This window comes from Salmo trutta, chromosome 13 (genome assembly GCF_901001165.1).
Source record: "Salmo trutta chromosome 13, fSalTru1.1, whole genome shotgun sequence".
Taxonomy (NCBI): domain Eukaryota; kingdom Metazoa; phylum Chordata; class Actinopteri; order Salmoniformes; family Salmonidae; genus Salmo; species Salmo trutta.
Genome location: NC_042969.1, coordinates 19,323,506 through 19,340,731, shown reverse-complemented (window position 1 = coordinate 19,340,731; position 17,226 = coordinate 19,323,506). Strand labels below are relative to the sequence as shown.

The window sequence follows — 17,226 nt, the reverse complement described above, 5'->3', positions numbered from 1 at the left end:
GCCACTTGTCTCTCTTATAGTAGACCTTTTTGTCTAACAAACCAATGTTTACAGAACAGATTCTCTTTCCTTTTTTTTTTTTTTACGAGGCAGGACGTGGCCCTTCCACATTGCTGCTTTAGGGGACAGTGCTGTAATCTCTCAGGCCAATAGAATGTCATTCCATCAGCAGAGGAGAGCAGAGCAGAGAGGCTGTCACAGGAATATATGGTCAGGGGACCTTTCCTTCTCCTGCCCAGACTAATAGGAATTGATTTGTTTGAGCTCTCTGGGAGGAGAAAAATGTGTTTATCCTCAGTTAGGCAGGCCTGAATAAATGACGGCAAAGCGCTGCAATGTTTAAATGGTAAAAGAGACTGAAAGGGGGAGAAATGTGATGGGTAACTGTATTTGTTTGATCAACAGCACTCTCTGGTGGCCACAGAGGATGTGAATCTGGAGTCCAGAGAACAGACCTTTATGGCTTCAGAGCCAGACTGACAGGTAGTGAGGAGAGATGAACTTCATATCCCATGATGCAGTGTACTTTTGTACTGTACTGCTCATAATTTGTTTGAAATGTGTTGTCTGTGAAAAGGGCTCCTGATCCTGTGGAAGTCAACACGCAATTTGCATGGTTCAACTATAAAGTCAGCAATTAATTCTGATAAGAGGTGCATTGACATCAGTCTTTCATGAGTTATAGTGTGTGTGCATGTGCAAATATGTGTTGCTGGCAGACATGATGCTGAAATATTATAGCCAAGTCCAGGTTTGACCGCTGGCATTTTGTTCTAACCAACTCAGTGGCCTTAGGGTAGACACTCTAACCACAAGGTTGGGAGTTCAATCCCCTGCTGAATCATACCAAAGGGGGTAAAAATGGAACCAGATGCGTCTCTGTTTGGCACTCCGCATTAAGGAGCTAGATTGAAGGTAAGGCCATGCGATAGACTAGAGTCCTGTCCAGCGGGTCCATCAAACTGCCTCATGCTACAGAAACAAAAGATCTGCTCCTCGGGCAAGGCTACTTACTAAATGTGTTCTGAATCCTGTAAAACAGTCCAATAGCACCACCGACAGTCTTAGCACTCCTTTCCATGAACATCAAACTCCAGGTGCCAAGCAGGGCACAAACATGTTCCGGTATTATCTGTATATTGCTTGTGTTACTGTCTGGTAGCTGTGGGTGGTGAGGTGATTTGCATTCATATCAGTGTTTATATCAGCCACAGTGTACAATACCTTTTCTGTAGAGACGCTCACTCACTCCTCATCCAGTGAACTCCGTGCATGACCAGAGATCCAGCACAAGAGGTACAATAGTTTATTCAATGTAATGATGTAGGCTAATGTATTTAATGATCCTATCAACAGGTTTTATTTTTAAAGTTTTTAGTAACATTTCTAGGATTTTGACATTGAGAATGTCCTGAATGAAATATTGTTTGTGGGTTTAATTTACATTTGAACCCATTTCTATTGTGATTAACTTTTTGAATGAATAGAAACTGAATGACATCTCATCTTCGTCAGATGGTACTAATGAAGGCGAGGACAGGGACAGGCTTGTATTCACTTGCTTGCCTTCTCATGATCAGTAAGGAACAATCCCATTTCCTTTAAAAAAAAATCCAGTTTGATATTACCTTGTGAATATTCTGGATTTATGTTAGTTACTGTTGAAGCCTTCACTTTTTCCCCTTCTGTCTCCTGTGACCCAATCCTCTATATACACACACACACCTCTCTCTTTCCCTTTATCCCTGCTGTCATTCTTCCATCCCTCTTTCCCTCTCTCTGCCTCAACCTTCTCTCTCTCTATAGGTAGTGTCTGTTCTACCTGTGTTCCCTTGATGTGTCTAAGGTGCAACTTAACCCACTCACCTGGAATATCTGCTACGGGATTACTAGACAAGGGTAACCATTCCACTTTATTACTCCATCCTAGGGTTGCAAAGGGAGAGCATATTACTGTTAACTTTAAGTTTACCATTAAACTGCCAGAACTTTACAAACTTTTCTTGGAGTTGGCCTTTTTGAGTACTTCAGATTATCACAGGTTTCTGTAATTATTTCTGACCCTCTTTGTGGCCTTATTTTCCATGTGATATAAGATAATCAAATAAGATCATTTTAAAATAAGAAATAGAATGACAACTGTAAAACCTTATCCTAAATATAAACATCAACTTAGTGAATACCATTGGTGTTTGATAAATGGTTTCAGCATGAATATCCTTTTTTTAATGTATTTTACTATGTCTGTCTTTGTAGTAAATGTTTGTGCTAAATTGGGGTGGCAGTTGTGAAAAGTCAATAGGTCGAAGAGTTAAATGAAAATAATGCGTTGTTGATAAGATGCTTTTTTCATTAATCAGGCTTTTGTCTTGAACCCTATGGTCTATCCACTAGAAACTCATGGACAATATGAACACAGATATAAAAATAAATCCTATATATAAACATTTTTAACTTATTCAAGTATAAATTACATACATTTGAATAGATTACATGTTAATGACCTAAATTACTGAATGTTCCGGTAACTTTGTTAAATTACCGGTAGCTTGCAAACCTACTCCTTCCCCTGACCTTCAGACTTTTACATTAGACCATTACAGTATTCTAGCTTGTTGTATTTCTGTGTTAACTTGATCTTTCTTGAAACCCAGACAAAATATATATTCAAAGCATTCATAGTCTTTCTTCCTCTCCATCCAACTCCCTCAGCCATGTGTGACACCCTGTGCTCAGGCTCTAGCCAATGCTTCAATGCTACTGGTCAGTATTCATTTCATATACTCACTACTGCCAATAGATAGTTGAGTTATCAATTTTTATATGGTGGTTGTTTGAAATGTTAGTAGAATATGAGTGATTGTGTGTCATGGCATCAACTACACATATACATACACACGTAGTGGCTTGCGAAAGTATTCACCACCCTTGGCATTTTTCCTATTTTGTTGCCTTACAACCTGGAATTAAAATAAAACAAGAAATAAGACAAACTGAATGTGCATAACTATTCACCCCACCAAAGTCAATACTTTGTAGAGCCACCTTTTGCAGCAATTACAGCTGCAGGTCTCTTGGGGTATGTCTCTATAAACTTGGCACATCTAACCACTGGGATTTTTGCCCATTCTTCAAGGCAAAACTGCTCCAGCTCCTTCAAGTTGGATGGGCTCTGCTGGTGTACAGCAATCTTTAAGTTATACCACAGATTCTCAATTGGATTGAGGTCTGGGCTTTGACTAAGCCATTCTAAGCCATTTAAATGTTTCCCCTTAAACCACTCAAGTGTTGCTTTAGCAGTATGCTTAGGGTCATTGTCCTGCTGGAAGGTGAACCTCCGTCCCAGTCTCAAATCTCAAAGACTGAAACAGGTTTCCCTCAAGAATTTCCCTGTATTTAGCACCATCCATCATTCCTTCAATTCTGACCAGTTTCCCAGTCCCTGCCAATGAAAAACATGGTGTTCTCGGCGTGATAAGGTGTTGGGTTTGTGCCAGACATAGCGTTTTCCTTGATGGCCAAAAAGCTCAATTTTAGTCTCATCTGACCAGAGTACCTTCTTCCATATGTTTGGGGAGTCTCCCACATGCCTTTTGACGAAAACCAAACGTGTTTGCTTATTTTTGTCTTTAAGCAATGTCGTCTTTTCTGGCCACTCTTCTGTAAAGCCCAGCTCTGTGGAGTGTTAATAGTTACGTGGAAGGGTACTGTTAGTCATGTGAATTGTAAGCAAATGGTAGTTTCGAAACTCATCAAGACAATCAGAATTTCTTCAGGCAAGAAAATTACCTCAATCTCTTCGTCAGTGAGGGCACCACAATGCTGATTTAAATGGAGTTCCTGTGTCTCCACCACCATACTGACTGATGGAGATTCTGTGTCTCCACCACCATGCTGTAAACCTCCAGTTCTGCCGTCTGTAATACATCAGTAACAATATGATGGAGTTGAACATCTTTATTCAGACCCTTGGTTCAGAAGCTGGAACACACAGGTTGTGTATTTAAATGAGACGTTGACTTCCAGAGCAGACAAACACTCAAATTGTCTGGGTCCATTGTTGTGGGTACATGACTGTCCATTCACTCAGATCCCAGACATTCCTGAAGACATTGCTGCAATAAAATCCATGATTTTGTTATGTATCCCTTTATACTTGTACCCAGCAACTTTTGCAAACTCGTTTCACGAAACTAGGTGTATGTCAATGGTCCCTTCTGGAACATGTGAACTTCCATGTGCCTTAATAACAAACGTGTGCTATCTGTAAATACAAATACAATTGTTAGATTAAGAGCCTGGTTGGTTTAGCCACAGAAAAAAAACAGCAACCTTCCCACTAGCCATGATTGGCTGAGATAATGAGTGGGCTGGACATGCCGAGAGATGAGTTCGGATTGGTCTGCCGTATCCTGTCTAATGCGGCTTTAAACTTTTTATTGTGTAATGAAACTGCGTAAGTGTTGCTCTCCACTTTCTGGAGGACCGAGTTTTGAAATCAGTGGAATTCGTGTATGATAGCTAAGGAGATGGAGAAAACACCTGTCTCCAGATTACATCTTCAAACTAAGGGCAACCATGGCATCCATGACAGGGAGATGCATACAGGTAATATAGTCTAGCTAGCTACAATCAGATATTACTCACTTCTAATTTTGTCAAAGTGGTTTCATTTCAAGTTAAAGTGTACTGTTAGCTAGCTAACGTTAGCTGGCTGGCTTGCTAGCTAACGTTACGTGTATGATCTCAGAGCAGTTTGATTTGCTAGTTACAGCCTAATGTTTGCTAGCTAACATTGAACCTGGTTGGTTAGCTACCTTCAGATTCATCCAGGGTAGTAACGCCATGAGTTGGGATTATGGTTCATTGTTGAGCTAGCTAAAGTCTTAACAAAATATTCCTATTCAAGTATTAATTTCAATAGAACGTCACTGCAACAACTTGTCAGCTGGTAAATTCGCTCTGGCTATGTACTCGTATTTCAGAGCACTGGTAAAATAGTCTGGCTAGCTACATTTTCAAATGTTACATTTATAATTTTGACATTCGTTTTCATTTGAAGTTAAAGTGCACTGTAAGCTAGCTAGCTAACGTTAGCTGGCTGGCTCGCTAGGTAACGTTATGTGTATGATCGTATTATTTGTATCACATAGCCATTTGCTTTGCTAGTGATAGCCTAAATGCTAGCTGGCTAACATTGTAACTGGTTGGTTAGCTACCTGCAGATTCATGCAGGGTAGTAATGTCATGAGTTGGGTTTAATGTTCGTTGTTTAGCTAGCTAGATGTCTTAGACTCCACTATGCAAGTAACCATTTTGGGTGTGTTCGTAAATTGTCTGGCCATCTTCTCCGATTTCATAAAACTCTCATCTGAGGGTGCCAGAGGGCAGAATAACTCATGAATTTATGAACACTCAACACCCGTTAAATATGGCCGGTGTCAGTAAACGTCGGCAAAAAAGCATAATTCAATTGTTGCCAGCAGCACAGTTAGTCACCAACGCTCTGGATAACCAGCTCTGCTAGGGCGAGTGGGGTGTTCTCTCATTTGTGTCTGGAAGTAGATAGCTTGAGTGCTCGACTGCCGTTTTGAGGTCAGACCACTCGGATCAACCCACTCATCGGCCAGAGAGTCCAATGCAGTGTGCGCTCTGTACGCTCCGAGAGCAAAACGCTCTGAATTTATGAATGGACAATCTGACAGCACAGCTGCAGTCACCAATGCTCTGGATAACATAAAAACAGCCTAACCAGCTTTGCTAGGTTGAGTAATGGTCAGTGAGCTGTTCTCTCTTTTGTCTCTGGAAGTAGCTAGCAAGTTAACCAGTTAGCTTGGGTGCTTGACTACTGCTGTTAGTACAGAACGCTCGGATCATCCCTTAAAGAGATGGGTGAAGCTAAAGCTTAAGAGGGTGTGAACGATGCTGTATGGGTTTCGACAAAGAAGCGCTCTCCACTAGGTACCAAAACATTCAAAGGCCATTTTCTCAAGTGAGGTTACAAGTTTATCAACTTTCAAAGCAGAATTACTTTCCCATTGTTTGTCAAATGCAGCGTATGATCTACCATTTTGTAGCTCTGTCTCTGCTTTCATCCAATGTATAAAACACTTTCCAATTTTGCTACATAAGACAGAATCAAGGCGATCTGTCACAGTTTTGTTGTCTGAGTGAGAAATGCTGTAAATTTAAGGACTATGTATTTTGAAAGGTGATGTTGATTTATAATAAATACCGCTTTGATCTCATACAAGCCAGCCAAACACCTGTGAGTCTAAATTTGCATGTTACATTTCAATAGTATAAAACCCATGTCATACATTGTCAATGTTTATGATCACTGTTTGATATACAGTAACAAGATGACATGTCATAATACCCTGGGTTGTTATGAACAGAATGAGCCTGTTTGTGAAGAAAATTCCCCCGTGGCACACGAACCAGAATGTACTCATGATAACTCCTTTCAAAATTAGGATCTGTTTCTCTGAATTGCATTGTGAAAGCCAAACACTATCATTGTGTAACTTAGCTAGTCATGTTGGCAATAGAACAAGCTTTCAAATGACACCCACCTGATCCAGATTGCGATTTATATTGACAAGTTTCTGGATTGCATAAACAGTAATTGTGTGATGGTGGGGATGCAGGGTTGTGTTCCAAACAAAACAATTACAAGTGTGCTTGCCCTATCCATAGGCCAATAAAGGGTTAAGATACCACTACCACAATTTCACATATTTTGAAAATGTTACTCACCACCTGGATTCAGTCTTATGTAGCAAAAAGTAAAATGGTGTTTTTATACATTGAGTAAAAGTACAGACTCAGAGCTACAAAATGGTACCTCACACTGCATTTGAGGAACAATAGGAAAGTAATTCTTCTTTGAAAGTTGATCAACTTGTAAACTCACTTTTGAGAAAATCACCATTGAATGTTTTGGTATCTAGTGAAGAGCTCTTTGTCTACACCCATTCAGCATCGTTCACACCCTCGTAAGCTTTAGCCCCACCATCTCGTTTCAATCTCGGAGCGCACACTTGACACTCTGGCCGATGATTTGTTTACCTCTGGATAACATGAAAACTGCCTTAACAGCTCTGCTGGCAACAATTTCATTACGCTTTTCTGCAGACGTTAACTGACCCAGGCCATATTCAAAGGCTGTTGTACACACGAAACGTTAGCTAACGAGCCAGCCAGCAGACGTTAGCTAGTTAAACAACAATGAATAAAGTGCCAACAATGCCACAGCGCTGTGTGCTAACCAACCAGGTCCAATGTTACCTAGCTAATGTTAGGCTCTAACTAGAAAAGCAAACTGCTCTGGGAAACAATGTCAGCTAGGGAGCCAGCCAGCTAACGTTAGCTAGTAAACAGTACACTTTATCTTGAAATGCAACCACTGTCAAAATTAGAATGTGTAATATCTGAAAATATAGTTAGTCTAGCGTTAGCTATCTTAACTGTATACATAATCATGCATGATGGACGCGTCTCCCTGTCACGAATACCATACCACGGTTGCCCTTAGTTTGAAGATGTAATCTGGAGACAGGTGTTTTCTCCATCTCTTTAGTGATCATACTCTAATTCCTCTGATTTCAAAACTTGATCCTTCAGAAAGTGGAGAGCAACACTTATGCAGCTCCACAATAAAAAAAAATGTAAAGGCCACGTTCGACAGGATTACTAACACAGACTGACGAGCTCAAATAGAAGCCTTCAATATGGCAGACCAATCTGAACTCCTCTCTCGGTATATCCAGCTCACTCACTATCTCAGCCAATCATGGCTAGTGGGAAGGTTGCCAACTTGTTCTGTGGCTTAACCAACAAGGCTTGTAATTTAAACAATTGTATTTGTATTTACAGATGGCATACACATTTATTAAGGCACATGAAAGTTCATGTTCGAGAAGGCATTTCTGCCAAAAAACGCATTTTGATTAAATAAATGTTTTACGTTCAAATGGCTCTCCTGTGAAGTTGTGACCGGCGACATACGACCAGTTTCCTGAATCGGGTCACAATTCAAGTATGGAGAGGGATGAGGTTCCCCAATAAGATTGAATTGGCTAACTAGCAAAGGAGAAGTAAGGTCAGCTTGTGACTGAGAAAGAACATAAGCACTAATCTAGTAGATAGATCAGCAGATGTTCCCAGGTCCTGTTTTGAGAGAGCCATCTTGAACAACTATACTGTATGCACTGTCAATAGAAAAAGCAGAGCCATGTCTTTGCAATCGCAACAATCTCCTCAAATCAACTCTCAGCAATTTGACGCGCGAGTCCGGATTGGCAGATGTAGAAATGCACATGCCCAAAGAACAGCTTTAAGGTTGAGGGAGAGTGTGTGAGAGAGACATCTACACGAGCTTAGCTGTCCACACAAATGGATACGCGTGCTGTAAGAAATTTTACAACATGACGTCACAATCAGAAAGATTGGGAACTATTTTACGCTGAGAATATTTTTACCTGGCACCTTTTGTCTTGTCCATTCACCCTCTGAATGGCACTCATAAACGGGAGTCAGGTGTGTTAGCTGGGGCAAAACTGTGACACCAATCTGTCCCTCGAGGACTGGAATTGCCCACGCCTGATCTACACTGATTGAAGTGGATTTAACATGTGACATCAATAAGGGATCACTGCTTTCACCTGGTCAGTCTGTCATGGAAATGTTTTGTACACTCAGTGTATACATGTCTCTGAGAGAACAGTTAGCAGGAGATGAAGACGATGTATTGTACACCAGAGGCAGGGACTCTCTCTAATATTCTCTTTTTCCTTATTTGCCTCTTTCAGTTCAACAGCAGTGCTCAAAAGGTATTGTGTGTGTGTGTGTGTGTGTGTGTGTGTGTGTGTGTGTGTGTGTGTGTGTGTGTGTGTGTGTATATATATATATCTATCTCTATAGAGTGACCTGGTGGAATGAGACAACCAAAAAAATCACAACTCTTGACCCTAACTATGACATACAACACTTTTTAACCATTTCCTAACCTCTCTTCAACCAAACAGATTTTAAAGTGCTACTGAACACTAGTTCTGGGTTCAAAGTGGCGGAGGGTGATGACCTCATCATTGAGTGTGCCCATAACCTGCCGGTGGAACCAAAAAGCCCGCTGGTGTTTGTCTGGCTGATGGATGGCGTCTGCATGACGGGCGAGAACAGTAGCCAGCTCACCGTGAAGAAGATCGGCATAGCTACCTCTGGCAAGAATAAATACGCCTGCACCATCCAGAGTCCCTGTGGCAACTTCACCTCAGATCCAAAGGAGATTGAAGTTGAAGGTAGACCTATTCGCCAGTCATATTTGAGACTTGAATATTTACAATGTTTACACTTATGATTGGATTTGGAGCTTTCAAGATATTGCTTTCAGTCTTACTACTCTGCAAATGAGCCTATTGTGTGAAAAGTCTTGTTTTTGTTTCCTACCAATTCCTGGGGACATCTGTCCCTCCGTGCTGTCCCCATGTCTGTCCCTCTGTGCTGTCTCCATGTGTGTTAGACACGACGCTGTTGGTCATAGTGATCTGTGGTGTGTCTGCTGTGGTGCTGATCCTGGCCATGGGTATAGGCATGAAGATCATGCTGAAGAAGGAATTTGGTGAGTGATCCCAACAAGAGAAACAAAGAATAAAACAGGAAATGTGTAACTTTGCATCTGACGTAAACTCTCTCGCTCTCTTTCTCTCCACAGCAAAGACCAAGAACAGGAGGCAGCAGAATGCTCAGAACCTACAGAGAACTACCACAACAGAGTAGTGTTTCATTTTCTGCAAATTCCACCAAATGTCCTTCATGAGAAAATGGCAAAAATCTGACATGATTACACTGTGAATGGAGAAATATGTAGCTAACAATTTATAGTTGTATTTGCTGCAATTTAATCAACATAAAATTATCTCAAAGTCACAGTGTTATGATGGAAGAGCCACAGATGCATATGTTGATCCTCTGGCAGTGACACACAGCTAGTTTGGAGATTTGTCCCAATAAATAATATGCCAAATTCATGATATTTAATAATAAACATTTACATGTGGATGATGTTTCTATTTATATAATGAATGGGGCCTAACATAAGTGTCCAGAGGCTGCGTGTAGCCTACACATGATAGTCAGCAGTTACATTTATAGAAGCCAGGTAAGTAGGCTAAGTGATGTTTTCTATTGGGTACTTTATGTAGAGTAGCCTAAAAATAGTAAAATAATAAATAAAATAGCTGCTAGCGTTGTGACGACGTGAATGATGCAAGAGTTGTCCAGTTCCTGCAGCTATCCCCACTTCACATTAGTGCAGCATAGAACTGATATATTACTGAGCCCGAGTAGCCGTAATTCTTTTCTCTGCCATCTGGAAGGTGCTTGGTCGTGAAATCTATGGCTACTGACCAGATCAACATGCCTACATTCTCAGCAATCTACACACAATGCCCCATAATGACAAAGCGAAAAGAGATTTGAATGATTTTTGCAAATGTATAAAAAATATATATTTACATATGTACTCAGACCCTTTGCTATGAGAATTGAAATTGAGCTCAGGGGCATCCTGTTTCCATTGATCATCCTTGAGATGTTTCTACAACTTGATTGGAATCCACCTGTGGTAAGTTCAATTGATTGGACAGGATTTGGAGAGGAACACAGCTGTTTATGTAAGGTCCCACAGTTGACAGTGCATGTCAGAGCAAAAACCAAGCTAAGAGGTCAAGGGAATTGTCTGTAGAGCTTCGAGACAGGATTGTGTCGAAGGTCCCCAACAACTCAGAGCTGTACCACTGGCCAAACTGAGCAATCGGGGGAGAAGTGCCTTGGTCAGGGACCCGATGGTCACTGACTGAGCTCTAGGGTTCCTTTGTGGAGATTGGAGAACCTTCCAGAAGGACAACCATCTCTGCAGCACTCTACCAATCAGGCCTTTATGGTAGAGTGACCATACGGAAGCTTCTCCTCAATAAAATGCACATGACAGCTTCTGTATTCTGTATTCTGTATTCTGATTAAACCAAGACTGATCTCTTTGGCCTGAACGCTAAGCCTCACGTCTGGAGGAAACCTGGCACCATTCTTACGGTGAAGCATGGTGGTGACAGCATCATGCTGTGGGGATGTTTTTCAGGGGCAGGGACTGGGAGACTAGTCAGGATGGATCAAAGATGAACAGAGCAAAGTAGAGAGAGATCCTTGATGAAAACCTGCTTCAGAGCTCTCAGGACCTTAGACTGGGGCGAATGTTCAACAGGACAACGACCCTAAGCACACTGCCAAGACAATGCAGGAGTGGCTTCGGGACAAGTCTCTGAATGTCCTTGAGTGGCCCAGCCAGAGCCCGGACTTGAAACCGATCGAACATCTCTGGAGAGTCCTGAAAATAGCTGTGCAGAGAAAGCAGCTGTGCAGAGAAAGCAGCTATGCCATTTTAAATACAGTATCGTATGCATTCTAAATTACCACCCATTTGGAAAAGGAAAACGCAATAAATACTTACTCTGAGCTGCGCTTCGGTAGGTTGGTCGTAGATGCTGGCCGTGTTGGCCAACAGAGATCTTCCTGTCCTCGGAAGAATGTCACTGGTGGTAAAATGGATACGTTGTAGTATCTTCGTTGTGTGTTAGACTGGATCCGTTGTCCGTCCTTTCCTAGCCCACGTCTACAGCGGCCGCTGCTAACTCAATGGCTAGGAAGTATCACTTCTGCAGTGAATCAGAGTTCAAAGTTCATACCATTCACAACCAAAGCTCACGCTGAGGTTGGCTTAGTTCTGTACTTGACATGTGAGTCCTTTGAACGCAGAGGCTGCAGACCTCACGTACCCGGAACTGACTGGTTACATTTTGTCACTGACTTATATAGTGGCGAGGGGAGAAGGGTGTGTTTCATCGTTTATAACCCCTGTCTCTTCACAGGGGCGGGCCACTGATTGGTCAGGGCTCTTTCCTTATGAAAACCCAATTCTCTCATTTGGAAGCTAAAATTACATTTAATCTCCTAACAAACAGTTTCAATATCAAACATTTAAATTGCACAGCAATTCCATGTGAATCTGATAACTAGAATGTTTAGACTTTCCCAGGTACAGTTTATGTTGTCCTGTCATCAGTCATAATGTCTCAGATGACAACCGAACTGACATCCATACTCATTAAGTACCTGCTATATTTCCAACTGGTTCTATTACCGAAATATGGTTCCTTTCCCCCCACTTGTTTGATGTTCCCAGACTCTCTATATTTAACAAAGGCTATTCAAAAGTCCTTCAGTAGGGTCAGAGAGAGAGGGGAAGGGAGAAAGGTATTTATGGGGGGTCATAAACCTTACCCACAGGCCAACGTCATGACAGTAGGTAGGACTGGGGTCTGAATGGATACTGTAGTTCTGAGTGTATGTAAACTTCTGACCCACTGGGTATGTGATGAAAGAAATAAAAGCTGAAATAAATCATTCTCTCCTCTATTATTCTGACATTTCACATTCTTAAAATAAAGTGGTGATCAAAACTGACCTAAGACAGGGAATTTTTACTCGGCTTAAATGTCAGGAATTGTGAAAAACTAAGTTTGAATGTATTTGGCTAAGGTGTATGTAAACTTCCAACTTCAACTGTATGTATAGTGCATATGTTATTGTGTGTGTGTGTGTGTGTGTGTGTGTGTGTGTCTGTGCCAATGTTTGTGTTGCTTCACAGTCCCTGCTGTTCCATAAGGTGTTTTTTTATCTGTTTTTTAAATCAAATTTAACTGCTTGCATCAGTTACTTGATGTGGAATAGAGTTCCATGTAGTCATGGCTCTATGTCGTACTGTGTGCCTCCCATAGTCTGTTCTGGACTTGGGGACTGTAAAGAGACCTCTTGTGGCATGTCTTGTGGGGTATGCATTGGTGTCTGAGCTGTGCGGCAGTAATTTAGACAGACATGTCAATACCTCTCATAAATAGAAGTAGTGATGAAGTCAATCTCTCCTCCACTTTTAGCCAGGAGTGATTGACATGCATATTATTAATATTAGCTCTCTGTGTACATCCAAGGGCCAGCCGTGCTGCCCTGTTCTGAGCCAATTGCAATTTTCCTAAGTCCTTTTTTTGTGGCACCTGATCACACAACTGAACAGTTGTCAAGGTGCGACAAAACTAGGCCCTGTAGGACCTGCCTTGTTGATAGTGTTAAGGCAGAGCACTGCTTTATTTTAGACAGACTTCTCCCCATCTTAGCTACTGCATCAATATGTTTTGACCATGACAGTTTACAATCTAGGGTTACTCCAAGCGGTTAAGTAATCTCAACTTGCTCAACTTCCACATTATTTATTACAAGATTTAGTTAAGGTTTAGTGTTTAATGAGTGTTTGTTCCAAATACAATGCTTTTAGTTTTAGAAATATTTAGGGATAAGTTATTTCTTGCCACCCACTCTGAAACTAACTGCAGCTCTTTGTTGAGTGTTGCAGTCATTTCAGTCACTGTAGTAACTGACAGGTATAGTGTTACATAGACACTCTGACTTTACTCAAAGTCAGTGGCATGTCGTTAGTACAAATTGAAAAAAGCAAGGGGCCTAAACAGCTACCCTGGGGAATTCCTAATTCTATCTGTATTATATTGGAGAGGCTTCCATTAAAGAACACGCTCTGTGTTCTGTTGGACAAGTCACTCTTTATCCACATTATAGCAGGGGGTGTAAAGCCATAACACAAGTTTTTCCAGCATCAGACTATGATTGATAATGTCAAAAGCTGCACTGAAGTCTAACAAGACAGCCCCCACAATCATTTTATCATCAATTTCTCTCAGCCAATCATCAGTCATTTGTGTAAATGCTGTGCTTGTTGAGTGTCCTTTCCCTATAAGCATGCTGAAATTCTGTTGTCAATTTGTTTACTGTGAAATAGCATTGTATCTGGTCAAACACAATTTTTTCCAGAAGTTTACTAAGGGTTGGTAACAGGCTGATTGGTCGGCTTTTTGAGCCAGTAAAGGGGGCTTTAATATTCTTGGGTAGCGGAATGACTTTAGGTTCACTCCAGGCCTGAGGGCACACACTCTCTAGTAGGCTTAAATTGAAGATGTGGCAAATAGGAGTGGCAATATCGTCTGCTATTATCCTCAGTCATTTTCCATCCAGATTGTCAGACCCCGGTGTCTTGTCACTGTTGATAGACAACAATAATTTTTTCACCTCTTCCACACTGACTTTACAGAATTCAAAAGTACAATTCTTGTCTTTCATAATTTGACCCGATATACTTGGATGTGTAGTGTCAGCGTTTGTTGCTGGCACGTCATCCCTAAGTTTGCTTATCTTGCCAATGAAAAAGTAATTCAAGTAGTTTGCAATATCAGTGGGATTTGTGATGAATGAGCCATCTGATTCAATGAATGAAGTAGCCGAGTTGGCTTTTGTCCCAAAATTTCATTTAAGGTGCCCCAAAGCTTTTTACTATCATTCTTTATATAATTTATCTTTGGTTCATAATGTAGTTTATTTTTATTTTGTTTATTCACATGATTTCTTAATTTGCAGTACGTTTGCCAATCAGTTGGGCTGCCAGACTTAATTGCCATACCTTTTGCCTCATCCATCTCAACCATACAATTTTTCAATTCCTCATCAATCCAAGGGGATTTAACAGTTTTTACAGTCATTTTCTTAATGGGTGAGTGCTTATTAGTTACTGGAATAAGTAGTTTCATAAATGCGTCAAGTGCAGTGTCTGGTTGCTCCTCATGACACACCATAGACCAGCAAATATTCTTTATAACATATGAATCACTATAAAACTTATTGTATGACCTCTTATACACTATATTAGGCCCATCCTTTGGAACTTTGGTTTTCCTAGATATGGCTATTATATTGTGATCACTACATCCTATGGATTTGGACACTGCTTTAAAACAAATATCTGCAGCATTAGTAAAGATGTGATCAATACATGTTGATGATTTAATTCCTGTGCATTTTGTAACTACCCTGGTAGGTTGACTGACAACCTGTTGCAGGCACTGGTTACAGTTTGAAGTTTTTTCCTGAGTGAGCAGCTTGATGATAGCCAGTCAATATCTAAATCACCCAGAAATTATACTTCTCTGTTGATATCACATACATTATCAAGCATTTCACACATATTATCCAGATACTGACTGTTAGCACTTGGTGGTCTATAACAGCTTCCCACAATAATGGGCTTTAGGTGAACCAGTAGCCATATTATTATCCGACCACTACCTTGTATCCTTTTCCCTCTCGCTCTCATCCAACACTTCTCACTCTGCCCCTACTCGGATGGTATTGCGCCGTCCCACCCTTCGCTCTCTCTCTCCCGCTACTCTCTCCTCTTCCATCCTATCATCTCTTCCCTCTGCTCAAACCTTCTCCAACCTATCTCCTGATTCTGCCTCCTCAACCCTCCTCTCCTCCCTTTCTGCATCCTTTGATTTTCTCTGTCCCCTATCCTCAAGGCCGGCTCGGTCCTCCCCTCCTGCTCCGTGGCTTGACGACTCACTGCGAGCTCACAGAACAGGGCTCCGGGCAGCCGAGCGGAAATGGAGGAAAACTCGCCTCCCTGCGGACCTGGCATCCTTTCACTCCCTCCTCTCTACATTCTCCTCTTCTGTCTCTGCTGCTAAAGCCACTTTCTACCACTCTAAATTCCAAGCATCTGCCTCTAACCCTAGGAAGCTCTTTGCTACCTTCTCCTCCCTCCTGAATCCTCCTCCCCCTCCCCCCCCCCCTCCTCCCTCTCTGCGGATGACTTCGTCAACCATTTTGAAAAGAAGGTTGACGTTATCCGATCCTCGTTTGCTAAGTCAAACGACACCGCTGGTCCTGCTCACACTGCCCTACCCTGTGCTTTGACCTCTTTCTCCCCTCTCTCTCCAGATGAAATCTCGCGTCTTGTGACGGCCGGCCGCCCAACAACCTGCCCACTTGACCCTATCCCCTCCTCTCTTCTCCAGACCATTTCCGGAGACCTTCTCCCCTACCTCACCTCGCTCATCAACTCATCCTTGACCGCTGGCTACGTCCCTTCCGTCTTCAAGAGAGCGAGAGTTGCACCCCTTCTGAAAAAACCTATACTCGATCCCTCCCATGTCAACAACTACAGACCAGTATCCCTTCTTTCTTTTCTCTCCAAAACTCTTGAACGTGCCGTCCTTGGCCAGCTCTCCTGCTATCTCTCTCAGAATGACCTTCTTGATCCTAATCAGTCAGGTTTCAAGACTGGGCATTCAACTGAGACTGCTCTTCTCTGTGTCACGGAGGCTCTCCGCACTGCTAAAGCTAACTCTCTCTCCTCTGCTCTCATCCTTCTAGACCTATCTGCTGCCTTTGATACTGTGAACCATCAGATCCTCCTCTCCACCCTCTCCGAGTTGGGCATCTCCGGCGCGGCCCACGCTTGGATTGCGTCCTACCTGACAGGTCGCTCCTACCAGGTGGCGTGGCGAGAATCTGTCTCCGCACCACGCGCTCTCACCACTGGTGTCCCCCAGGGCTCTGTTCTAGGCCCTCTCCTATTCTCGCTATACACCAAGTCACTTGGCTCTGTCATATCCTCACATGGTCTCTCCTATCATTGCTATGCAGACGACACACAATTAATCTTCTCCTTTCCCCCTTCTGATAACCAGGCGGCGAATCGCATCTCTGCATGTCTGCCAGACATATCAGTGTGGATGACGGATCACCACCTCAAGCTGAACCTCGGCAAGACGGAGCTGCTCTTCCTCCCGGGGAAGGACTGCCCGTTCCATGATCTCGCCATCACGGTTGACAACTCCCTTGTGTCCTCCTCCCAGAGTGCTAAGAACCTTGGCGTGATCCTGGACAACACCCTGTCGTTCTCCACTAACATCAAGGCGGTGACCCGATCCTGTAGGTTCATGCTCTACAACATTCGCAGAGTATGACCCTGCCTCACACAGGAAGCGACGCAGGTCCTAATCCAGGCACTTGTCATCTCCCGTCTGGATTACTGCAACTCGCTGTTGGCTGGGCTCCCTGCCTGTGCCATTAAACCCCTACAACTCATCCAGAACGCCGCAGCCCGTCTGGTGTTCAACCTTCCCAAGTTCTCTCACGTCACCCCGCTCCTCCGCTCTCTCCACTGGCTTCCAGTTGAAGCTCGCATCCGCTACAAGACCATGGTGCTTGCCTACGGAGCTGTGAGGGGAACGGCACCTCCATACCTTCAGGCTCTGATCAGGC

The 17,226-nt window shown here is 42.5% G+C and overlaps 1 protein-coding gene across 5 annotated transcripts; it reads left to right on the top strand.

Annotated features, from left to right (window-relative positions):
• The first annotated feature begins 78 nt into the window (after positions 1-78).
• LOC115205399 (uncharacterized) lies at positions 79-10,062 on the top strand. Of its 5 annotated transcripts, XM_029771349.1 has the most exons (10): positions 80-210; positions 406-483; positions 1,236-1,296; positions 1,516-1,579; positions 1,807-1,899; positions 2,713-2,763; positions 8,814-8,834; positions 9,030-9,302; positions 9,524-9,622; positions 9,716-10,062. In XM_029771349.1, the coding sequence occupies exons 3-10, from the start codon at positions 1,273-1,275 to the stop codon at positions 9,778-9,780; spliced, it is 690 nt and encodes a 229-aa protein (XP_029627209.1). In that variant the 5' UTR covers positions 80-210; positions 406-483; positions 1,236-1,272; the 3' UTR covers positions 9,781-10,062. The 5 variants fall into 5 exon arrangements, with proteins under 5 accessions (XP_029627211.1, XP_029627209.1, XP_029627207.1 ...); XM_029771351.1 differs by lacking the exon at positions 8,814-8,834 and having other exon boundaries at positions 79-210; positions 9,716-9,818; XM_029771347.1 differs by lacking the exons at positions 80-210; positions 406-483 and adding an exon at positions 616-915 and having other exon boundaries at positions 9,716-9,818.
• The last annotated feature ends 7,164 nt before the right edge of the window (positions 10,063-17,226 follow it).